Source organism: Pleurodeles waltl, chromosome 4_2 (assembly GCF_031143425.1).
Source record: "Pleurodeles waltl isolate 20211129_DDA chromosome 4_2, aPleWal1.hap1.20221129, whole genome shotgun sequence".
Lineage (NCBI taxonomy): Eukaryota > Metazoa > Chordata > Amphibia > Caudata > Salamandridae > Pleurodeles > Pleurodeles waltl.
In genome coordinates, this window is record NC_090443.1 from 660,648,895 (window position 1) to 660,661,016 (window position 12,122).

A 12,122-nucleotide genomic window follows, 5' to 3' on the forward strand; every position below is an offset into this window, starting at 1 on the left:
AGAAATACTGGGCATGCAGGATGAAGTCACAGGATCTGCATCGATCCAGTGGGCGATGCAGGGAAATTTCTGTTGCATAGAAGGTGCTGCATTGATTCCTCTAGCAGGAAGTCAGCTGCGTCATTCTGGCTCAGCTATTCGTCTATCCAGTGGGCCATGCGTCGAAGTTCCGGTCGCAAATGATGGCGCTGGTCGATCTCCACTCGGGGAGCCGGGCTGCGTTGTTCCGGTTTGGCGTTGTGGTAATTTTCTCACCGCAGGGCAGGCTGTGCGTCGATTCCGGCAGACTGTGTCTCGATTTTCACCACACAAGGAGTCCTTTGCAGAAATGAAGTCTTTTTGGCCCTGATACTTCAGGAAACAGGAGACAAGCTCAATCCAAGCCCTTGGAGATCACTTCTCAGCATAGCCAGAGGGCAGCAAGGCAGCAGGGCAACAACAAGATAGCAGTCCTTTACAGTAAAGCAGTCAGGTGAGTCCATTGGGCAGCCAGGCAGCTTCTCATAGCAGGTTGCAGGTTCTGGGTCAGAGTTCCTTTCCCAGTAGGTATCTTGTCAAGCAGTGTCTGAGGTGGTAGGGTCAGGGACCCAGTTTATATACCCAAATGTGCCTTTGAAGTGGGGGAGACCTCAAAGAGTGGCTTAGAAGTGCACAGTTCCATCCTGTCTGCTAGAGTCCCAGTAGGGGGTTTGGCGGTCCATTGTGTGAGGGCAGGCCACTGTTCTTTCAAATGTAAGTGTCAGGTGTGACTGAGCATCCTGTGACTGGGATTGTCTGAGTGAAATGCACAAGGGAGCTGTCAACTAACCTAGCAAGACGTGGATTGTAAGGCACAGAAGGATTTAAGCGCAGAGAAATTCTCACTTTCTAAAAAATGCATTTCTAAAATAGTAATATTAAATCCAACTTCACCAGTCAGCAGGATTTTGTATTACCATTCTGGCCATACTAAATATGACCCTGTTACTCCTTTCAGATCAGAATCTACCAGTCAAACAGTATATGAGGGTAGCCCTTTTATTAGCCTATGAAAGGAGCAGGCCTCACAGCAGTGAAAAATGAATTAGAAGTTTTACCCTACCAGGACATATAAACTACACAGGTATATGTCCTGCCTTTTATCTACATAGCACCCTGCTCTATGGGTTACTTAGGGCCTACCTTAGGGTGACTTCTATGTAGAAAAAGGGGGGTTTAAGGCTTGGCAAGTACTTTTAAATTCTAAGTCGAAGTGGCAGTGAAACTGCACACACAGGACTTGCAGTAGCAGGCCTGAGGCATCGCTAAGGGGCTGCTTATGTGGGTGGCACAACATGTGCTGTGGGCCTACTAGTAGTATTCAATCTACAGACCCTGTGCACATGTAGTGCACGGTACTGGGGACTTATAAGTACATTAAATAAGCCAATTGGGAATGAGCCAATGTCACCATGTTTTAAGAGGGAGAGCATATGCACTTTAGCTTTGGTTAGCAGTGGTAAAGTGTGCAGAGTCCTAAAACCAGCAAAAACTGTGTCAAAAAGTGGAGGGAGGCAGGCAAAAAGTTAGGGGTGATCACCTTAAGGCTGTCAGGTCTAACACCAGTGTGCAGAACAGACTTTTTTGGTCCAACTGCATACGGTTTTTTAATCTGCCTGGCATCTATGAATACTGGTGTACAGTTTGCAAACAAACAAAATTAAATAATAAAACCTCAAGCCAACTACAAACCATATACCAAGCGAGAAAATATGTTGAGATGTTGTCCAGAGAGCCCACAGCATATGTAGCTGTAGTATGAATACAATGGTTAGGTTTATTTTAACCCCACAATATGCAAGATCTGTCTCATGGTACATGTTTGTCCTTAACCTTTACTAGCCTTCATTTCCTACATGTACATAAAGACCTGTTTACTTTCAAGACAACAGGTCTCACAAACAAATTGTTTATTTTGTGTCAATATATTTATATATCGCAAATTTGGCTTGAGAGCAAATAAGCACTTCATTTTAATGGAGGAGCTGTAGATGATTCAAGATTATGTTCATCAAGTGAGGATTTACAAATTTTGATTTATACACCTTCAATTTGTATATCCAAATTTCATTTGACAGGTTTACAGTTCCTCGAGATGAAGTGATTAACCCAAATCCACACAAATTTCAGTGAAGCCTAAAGCCTGGATTAGAAACTAGGATATCAAATACCAAAATCTTGTGCTGCCATCTCCTCATTGTATGATCTCATTATTTATGAGTTATGTTATTTATTCTGTCATACAGTATTTGAGTTTCTAATCCTTAATCAGATGTTAGAATAAATACTGGCTGCTTAATGTCCCTGTCCCTGCAGAGTCAAAAGCTGGATGGGAGCAACACAGTTACCCAACTCGAGTGCAGCAGTGCTTGTGCCCCTCGCACAGTAAAGGTGAATGACAGTACTCACTACTGATATTGTTACTGATTTCCCGTAGACCAACGGAAAAAAAGGGTCTCATTGTGACATTATTAATTCTGCTTGTGATAATATAAAGACAAAAGCTATACGGGAGCCTTGTGGAAAGTCAGCAAAATCACTGTTAGAAATGGGGTTTTTGGTTGGCAGTCAGGTTACCCTCTGTCCAAGCAAAATCCCTCACTCTAGTCAGGGTAAGTCACACACAATCCAAGATTATCCTGTGCCCACCCTCTGGTAGCTTGGCATGAGCAGTCAGGCTTAACTTAGAAGGCAATGTGTAAAGTATTTGTGCAATAAATCATTCAATACCACCATATAGCACCACAAAAATACACCACACAGTGTTTAGAAAAATATATAATATTTATCAGTATAATTGTAGGTCAAAAAGAATAAAGTTGCAATGTGAATTTGTAGAGATATCACTGGAATGTGATATAAGAATGTCTTAAGTCTTTCAAAAGCAAACAAAGTCTCTTTCAGCACAAAGTACCTGGTTGGGAGTGGAAAATCTCCTCAGAGGGCCACAGAAGAAGAGAGGCGTGGAAAAAGGGTGTGTGCGTCGATTTCTCCCCAGCACACATGGACTTGCGTCGTTATTTTTCACGCGGGGAGTCGGGCGTCGTTTTCCGGCGCGCGGACAGTCTCTTTCTGTGGGTCGCGGGGATTACCAGATGTCCCTGGTCTGTGCGTGGAGTTTCCTGCTTGTTTTCCGGCTGCGCGTCGGTTTGCGGGGCTGCGCGTCGAAATTACGATCTCAGGGCAGGCGTTGCGTCGATTTCTCCTCTAGAGGTCGGGCTGCGTTGTCCTTGCGAAGCCGTGCGTCAAAGTTCCGGTCATCCCGAAGGCGTCGCGTCAATCAGCGTCGGTGTGCAGCATTCTTCTCGCCGCGGAACAAGCTGTGCGTCGAAATTTTCGGCGCACGGAGCGTCCAAGTGAAAAAGAGAAGTCTTTTTGGTCCTGAGACTTCAGGGAACAGGAGGCAAGCTCTATCCAAGCCCTTGGAGAGCACTTTCACAGCCAGACAAGAGTTCAGCAAGGCAGCAGGCCAACAGCAAAGCAGCAGTCCTTTGTAGAAAGCAGACAGGTGAGTCCTTTGAGCAGCCAGGCAGTTCTTCTTGGCAGGATGTAGTTTCTGGTTCAGGTTTCTTCTCCAGCAAGTGTCTCATGAGGTAGGGCAGAGGCCCTGTTTTATACCCAAATGTGCCTTTGAAGTGGGGGAGACTTCAAAGAGTGGCTAAGAAGTGCACCAGGTCCCCTTTCAGTTCAATCCTGTCTGCCAGGGTCCCAGTAGGGGGTGTGGCAGTCCTTTGTGTGAGAGCAGGCCCTCCACCCTCCCAGCTCAGGAAGACCCATTCAAAATGCAGATGTATGCAAGTGAGGCTGAGTACCCTGTGTTTGGGGTGTGTCTGAGTGAATGCACAAGGAGCTGTCAACTAAGTCCAGCCAGACGTGTATTGTAAGGCACAGAAAGATTTAAGTGCAAAGAAATGCTCACTTTCTAAAAGTGGCATTTCTAGAATAGTAATATTAAATCCAACTTCACCAGTCAGCAGGATTTTATATTACCATTCTGGCCATGCTAAATATGACCTTCCTACTCCTTTGAGATCAGCAGCTACCACTTCAATACTGTATGTGGGCAGCCCCAATGTTAGCCTATGAAGGAAGCAGGCCTCACAGTAGTGCAAAATGAATTTAGGAGTTTTACACTACCAGGACATGTAAACTACACAGGTACACGTCCTGCCTTTCACCCACACAGCACCCTGCTCTAGGGGTTACCTAGGGCACACATTAGAGGTGACTTATATGTGGAGAAAGGGGAGGTTTAGGTTTGGCAAGTACTTTTAAATGCCAAGGCGAGGTGGCAGTGAAACTGCACACACAGGCCCTGCAATGGCAGGCCTGAGACAAGGAAAAGGGGCTACTTAAGTGGGTGGCACAACCAGTGCTGCAGGCCCACTAGTAGCATTTAATCTACCGGCCCTGTGCACATAAAGTGCTCATTACTAGGGACTTATAAGTAAATTAATAGTCCAATCAGGTATGATTCACGGTTACCATGTTTTTAGGGGAGAGAGCATATGCACTTTAGCACTGGTTAGCAGTGGTAAAGTGCGCAGAGTCTAAAAGCCAGAAAAAACAGTGTCCAAAAAGTGGAGGGAGGCAGGCAAAAAGTTAGGGGTGACTACCCTAAGGCTGTCAGGTCTAACAATCACTTTCTAATCATAATGGATAAAAAGAACAAAGTCGTACAGTTGCCAGAGTATGCAGTAAGTTAATGCTGTACTGTGTGCTGACAGTCTTATCTTCACAATAAGAAAGAAAAAGGGAAATATTAAAAAAGGGACAATGAATGTTGGAAAGAAGACGAAAGGAAGATCTAACAGTTACGTGGATTGCAGTGCACACAGATCTAACAGTTAGGTGGATTGCAGTGCACACACTGAAAAATGAAGCTTGTTCTCCATCCAGAAAATGGATTGCTCTAATGCATCAATTTAGGTAAGAGTGAAAAACTCACCTCTTTAAAAACACTACCTCACAATGCATTAACCGTCCACAACCCGGCTTCCTTTCCTGTTATCTATTGATTTATGATTGTCTTTTATCATGTACAGATCTCTGATGCCTTTTGGCTAGGTTTGTGCTACAAAAAAAACAACATACATTCCTCCATACATACATACTGTGGCAAAGCCAATACGGGCCTCATTATGAGTGTGGCGGTCTAGGACTGCCACACTCATATTGATGGTCGAACCATCATACTCCAGTCGGTCCGATCGTGCAAATACAATGTTGGTGGGCAGCCCCACCTAAAGACCACCGTCCCTGCCAGGATCATAGATCCCAACAGGGTATTGGCAGTCTGGCTTGTAACCAGACATGATGGCACTGAACTCAGCATCACCTAGCTGATTACAACCCCACTTTTCACCAGCCTTTTCATGGTGGGAACCCATGAAAAGGCAGGCAGAACAATGCTGCTGGCGGCCACAGGGGGGCAATGCAGCCCCCCCACCCCCCAAGGACCATTGGAATGTGCACTGTCTGCTTTGCAGAGAGTGCAAAGTCCGAGGGTGCTGGTCCACCTCCTCTGTGCTATGGTATACCATATCACTGCTCTTACCGGACTGACCAACATGAATGCTCTATTACAATGTTCCCGCCATCAGCCCAGTGGAAACACTGTAATAGGGAGGGGGGCGGCACCGGTATGACAGTGGCATCCTCCCCGTGGCATTGGCGATCAGCTGATCAGGCCTTATGCCAGCAGCGCATCCCATTGAGCTAGCAAACCCAAGTTTGCCTCTGCTCCCCACCATCCTGAGAAGACGCCACTATGGTTGAGCTGGGTGGAGATGGAACTCAGCAGAAGCTGGCATGAGGACTCCTGGATGCTTCTACACCCATCACCAGTTGTCATATGAAAATATGAAATGACTAATTATTTTTATTGCTCCCTGTGCTTTACATAAGATATATAGGTCACAAAATTCAATTCAGCTCATTAGTCTTAGACTGTAAACATATTCTGCCAGCCTTGTATGTTGCATTTGCTGGTATTGCAATTGTCAAAGACAGAAAAGCTCTCATTGCAAATTGGCACTCATTGTAAAATGGCACTCACTACTACACTACACACTTACACACACCACCGTATTTTTGCTTTCAGAAGCCCTCTTCTTAAGCTTTCTAATAAAAGGGAATAAGATGCAAGGTCTAAACAGTATGTACTGAGCAACATATTTTAGTAGGTATGAAGGATTGTGATACACCATTGATATCCACTAACCAGAAGCAGCTTCATTGGGGCTCATTCTTTTCAGCTAAAGACTGAGAGAAAAAGAGGCAACATGCAATCTGCAATGACCGGTCTGTCTTATTGGGTGATCCAATATGTGAATGACACTACAAACAAGACAACTGTCGAAGGAGGCTGCCCAAAGCTGTGTATTATATCTTTGTCATTACACAAGCTCAGGTAGATCTTTAAAGGGAACAATCAATGGTATATCATGAGATGAACTGAACATATACAATATGAACTGTTCCATAATCAGATCAAAATGGACAGCTATTGGTGGGATATCATTTCTAGCTTTGGCTCTGCAGCTGTATTTAGTTATGTAACAGCCAGAAACACTGTACAAATTATCTCTACACAGAGCTAGTGGCAGATTACTGACATTAGAGGATGTTAAACTGTTCTTTATGGTGCTAAAAAGGTGCAACTTCAACCTTACAACAGTGTATCTTGCAAACCTAATTAAGGAGATGTGAGAAGGGATGCAATTTGTGGGTAAGAATTGAAAACAAACTGGAAAGCAAATCAGGGAAAATCGTGGATTGAATGAGAGACAGGAAATACAGAAGGGTGAAAACAGGAAAATAGTACCGCAGTCCTATTGCATTGTATTGTTGTCACACAAAATGTGCCCACAATACCAAGCTACATAGCCACGTCTCTCAAAGTGACCATCTCACCTGTGGATGTCTCTTTTCCTCATAGAAAGGCAAGACAAAAAAGTGTAATATTATGTTAAGGAGTGAAACTAAATACTTGAACCTAATTATCTATAAAGAACATTACCAAGTTTACATAATCATTCAGGATACTTCCAGTCCTGGTCCATGCCTTATCATTATTTAAGTTGCGAAAATCATGACTAGCTGAGTGCTGGATTACTTAAGGCTCAGGTTACTGATGGTTTGCATCTGTGGCTTTTGTCGTAATTCGGGCTCCTTTGTTATCAGTTACCACTGAGAACCTGCTGGGGAGAATATTGTGATACTATTCCTCCAGGCCAGAACCATCTTGGAATCAGAAAATAAGTCTCCAGAGCATGATCATTTTTAATGGTGTATGTGTTTGTTTAGTATGTGAATGGGTCCGTGTGTTCTACGTATGATTCACGTTCTTCTGTGATCCATAGAGAGAACCAATTCTTGTAGAGGGTGATGAGGGTGGGAAGAGACATTTTATGGGCTGTCCTCTGGCCGTCGTCTGCTGGTATTTCCCTCAATGCCTTCCGAGCCATGTAATTGGCCAGAAGTACCGAGAGGGTCAGCGAAACAAAATTATCTCTTTGGTGCAAGGAAATAGAGTGTGACTGTGAGCTCGGGAATCAGCTGGGCCACAGACAGTCTGCTACTGCTCTATACAACTCAATGATGAGACATGATGGATCTTGAGATCTGTATTCACGTTTAGATGCTAAGGAGATGGTGTGTGTGTGTGTTCTGTGTGTCTATGTGTGCATGTGTGTTTTTGTGTGCACAAGTGTGGTGCCCTGGTGTTTGTGTATGTGTGTGTGTGGGGGAGTTGTGGGGGCGTGCGTGTATGTGGGAATACCTGTCTAAGACCAAACAGGTAGCATTTTATTATACTCTATTACAAATAAAGAGTTTTTATCCAGACTACTGCTGGAGACCATTTTATTCCTGAGTCTGTCAAATTAAATGTGTTTTAGCCTGGTGGCAGTCTGTATACTGCATGAGGCAAATAATTATTTAATTGGTAAAATGGGTGGAATTCGCTAGAGGTTCTCCACTCTCCTTCTGAGCTGAAATGGACTACATTTACCTAGGAAGGATTAAATCATGCAAAAAACTGTTACAGACTAAACATCAGAACATCGTGGCCAATGAGAGTTCCCAAACAAAGGAAACAGAACAGATTATGATTTACAAATGTATATTGTGGTTGCTGTGTGAATGTCAGTTCCAGTACCCAACTTTTCTGATCCAACCGGATGCAGACACCTGGAAGCAGCAAATACCCAGGCACCCGCAATTCAGTCCTGCTATCAACAAAGGGGCACGTCACCCAGCCACACTCCGTATCATTTACCAATACATATTTTTTCTGTGTTATTTCCAACACATATCATGTTATAAATTCAATTTGAATAGGAGTGTTTAATGAGTAATTCAGTCGTCTCACTGTTTACATTATTCCACGCCTGTATTAACTTGTTCCTAAGGTACTGAGTTATGTTGCAAATTAAGTTACTTTTCTAAAGAGCTGTTTTGATTATTTCCCTTTCCAATGATACTGAGAGATTCGATTCACCTACCTGGGTAAAATCGGAGAAACATACATTACTTCACCTAGCACAGCACGCACAAAGGGCCACCAGATGTGGCAGACCTGTACATCAAATGGAAGGAAGCATTAAGGCAAATTCATACATCGGAAGTGTGTACACATACTGTTCGCTTACCAGAAATGGAGTCCAGCATATACACGAAACGCACATGATGGCCAGCAGCTGAATTATCATTTCAAAATGATGAGACCTGCCTTGCCTGTTTTGTTTGCTTTTCCTTTTTACTCTAATCAGGGTAACTCCAGTGACTGCATTGCAGATGAATGAAATAAAGAGAGATAGCAGTCCTAGGATGGAGAAAAGGAGAAGGTAGCATCGATCACTCCATTCTTTCACCTGCTCTGTCTTATAAAAACACCAAGTTCTGGATGCCTGGATTTCATAGGTTCTTAGGCTGAGGATGGGCAGTGAAGCTATGAACAATGCAAAGAGCCCCACCATCACCAGAATTATTTTCACGTGTTTTGAGGTCATCTTCGTTGAATGGAAAATTGGCTTGGTGACACCAATGCAACGTTCAACCGCCATCACTCCACCAAGCAAGAGTGGGCAAAGGCCAAAGAAGACCATGCACATGCCAAAAATGCTGCAGAGAATGTTTGACTGATCAATGCGTATCCAGTCCCTGTTGGATGCATACACGAACACCGCTATGGTTCCATTGATGAGGTGGCCAAAAAGGTCCGTGATCACTAGGCTACTGGCGAAGAGGAGGAATGACGCCTTGGACTTCTTCCTAAATCTCTGATACGCCTTCATAAGGATTGCAGTTGCCAGGCTGTTGGATGTTATGCCGACTGTCATAAAGATGAGAGGAAAAATAACTGAAACCTTCTGCTCCGTGTGGCAGGTTAAGTTGGACAGACTCTCAATGCCTGGCAAAGTCCTTCGGTCCGAGCCGTTGAGGAGCATTGTTAGTATGGTTGGCAAGATCTTTAGTGCATTTTAAGAGGACTGGAATAAAAGGGCCCCTGTAATATAAAAGCACATGTGAGAAGTGTCCCATGAATCATGGAAGATTTAGAAACGAATCTGACATTGGATAATTTATTTTTGTTTTTCATGTCACAGGCAACTCTCAACCGTGGGAAAGTATGTGTGCTCCTTTGTATGGCAATGGGAGTTGAGCAACTCCCTAACACATCTAAATCAAAATGCTTCACCCTGCCTGCCGCCCAATATATTCCTATTTCCATCTTCAGAGCAGCAGTAAAAAAGGAGTTGCCATATACCATCATCAGTTAGGAATTTTAACTAAGCTTTAAGAGGCACACAAACTATTGCCATTTGTACTGTCATATTTAACATACCAGTTTTTAAATCACCTAATAGAGACATTGAACGTTGCTATTTCTTAATGTTTCCACTTTACAGAGACAGAACTGAGGCATAGGCAGCTGCGGTGATTAGCCAAATATCACACACACACAGCACTGTCGTGAAGCGTGGAAGCTACGATTACAACAAGGGTCCACTTGAAATAATCCACATCTCCAAATATAGCGGTGCTTACTGTATACCAAAGCTAGTGCCAATTATTTGAAGAAATGGTGCATAGATAGCAAAACGTGCATCATTTGTTGCTCTGCCACAGAGTAGTACGTTAAGTTGTTTCCAGAAACACATAAAACGCCACAGACGTTTATTACAACTTACAAATAGCTGCTGGGCAATACGTCGTAACAAACGTATATTTGTTATGCATTTCACACAAGCGCACATGCGGTTTGCAAAGACATGAATCATAATTGGCCCTGCGCACAATACAGATATTGTTATCCATATCCATAAAGCGTGAAATGCAGCTGTGATGTGTTCTTGACTAAACCGTGGGCGTGGGATGCACCCCTTAAAGCATTGCTTAAGGTGAATGCATACGGAGGAGAAAAAAAGCGAATACCGATTGTGGGCATTAACTGTTCGAACACTGCAAAAGCAGCTAGTTAAAATGCCCAGCGCACGTGCTAAATTCACACAGCTCTTGCTCGTGACGTGAGTTTATTGGTCGATAATAATTATCGTGAACATGCAGAGGCTTTCTACGTCAAAAATAGTAAGTGTTGGGTTAGAACCCCCCGTCTTTTTATAAGATCTAACAAGACTGCGGGTCACTTTAACAATATGTTCGTTGCCGAAACTAAATAGCGGTCTATGCTAAAGCAGACAAGCAAACTGCAAAGCAGTGTTGATTCCTTGCACACCATGAAACATGTCGAAAGTATAAATACAAACCAATATTTAATATTTAAAAATCTGGCAAACCAAGGTATTCTACTTCCCTGCAACTCTGATAAACACTGTGCACGTGGCCAGCGGGCTTCCTAAATGTCGTAGCTTAAGTATTAAAACACAGCCATATTGGAGATAAAATATATTTTAAAGGAAAACATTGACAAAACAGTTCCGAAAAAAAAGCTTCCTTCGTATCCCTACTTCACATTATACGTACAATAACGCGACGGTGTAACAAGAACACCCAGACCAGCTTTCATACCACCGAGGAATGCAAGCAGAGAGACGCTTCCCATTTCGGTAAGAAACATTTCTCCGGAGAAATACCGCGGAAGAAACCAGACTCTGCTTTCACAAACTGCAAAAAATAAAAATTACAGTTTTGCTGTTTCCACCGAGTCCTCGCAGGCTAAAGTAGAATTATCCCGGATGGAAAACGAATAAGTTGTTTACTTTAAGTGAACGCACAATATGAATCTCCAGCGAATCAGTAACTATGAAATCGCTTTGGACTTGGGAGTGAGGCACACAGTGTACTTGGAACGCCAGGAAGCCCACAAACTACCTCATGCCCAGCAAAAGTAACCCTAGTCAGAAGCGTGGATTGCCTGTTTCTGCTCCCTTTGAATGAGCAGTGACATTTCAGGATACTTTTCTTGACCTACCAGGTGTGGGAGAGTACACAGACTCAGGCAACGATACTTACTTTAGAGCGCTCCATCCCGATCCCCTAACCTGGCTCTTCAGGGGTCAGGGAGAAGCAGATTGATGGGGTGCCCAGGTCCGCGCGTTCATCGCTGCTGCTGGAAGCAGTGCACTGCTGCCGCTCCGAGAGCAGTTGCAGCAGCGCGCGGAGTGAGGTGCGCTTCCCTCTGGCAGTCCTGCCTGGGTACCTGCTCTGCTTCTGCGAGGGAGCGGCGCGCTCCTGCCGCGCTCACCCTCCTAATCCCTGGCAACGCGCGCACTGCGGAGGAGCCGCCCACCCCTAGGCTGTCACCCACTGCCTGCAATCCCTGTCCCGCTACACGTCAACGGTGACAGGGGCAGGCGTGCTTATGTCCTTTATTCCACATCGTATCCACAAGTGGGAAATAAGGAACGTCCAGCCGTTTTACTGAAAAGAGAACGGGACGGACAGTCTTGATATGTCGTGACCAATACTAACTGAAATGGAAAATCCGTTTATATTTTTTAAACAACGAAGTCCTAATATAATGCGTGGTGTAGATTGGGCGTACGATCCTAAAAAATCGTTTTTGCTCGAGAACTCGTGACCCTGTCTCAACTCACATTCAAATTGGAGGATAAGAATGCGAGTTGTGCAATAATATG

General features: G+C 44.1%; 1 protein-coding gene across 1 annotated transcript in view; it reads right to left on the reverse strand.

The window, feature by feature from the left end:
* Positions 1 to 11,756, reverse strand: part of PTGFR (prostaglandin F receptor) — a 227,649-nt gene extending 215,893 nt beyond the window's left edge. Inside the window, exons 1-2 of the mRNA XM_069232223.1 lie at positions 11,497 to 11,756; positions 8,673 to 9,529 (exon numbers count right to left, since the gene is read on the reverse strand). Of these exons, the coding sequence (XP_069088324.1) occupies positions 8,673 to 9,470 (798 nt within the window). The 5' untranslated portion in view covers positions 9,471 to 9,529; positions 11,497 to 11,756. The remainder of the gene's footprint in view (positions 1 to 8,672; positions 9,530 to 11,496) is intronic.
* Positions 11,757 to 12,122: the final 366 nt, after the last annotated feature.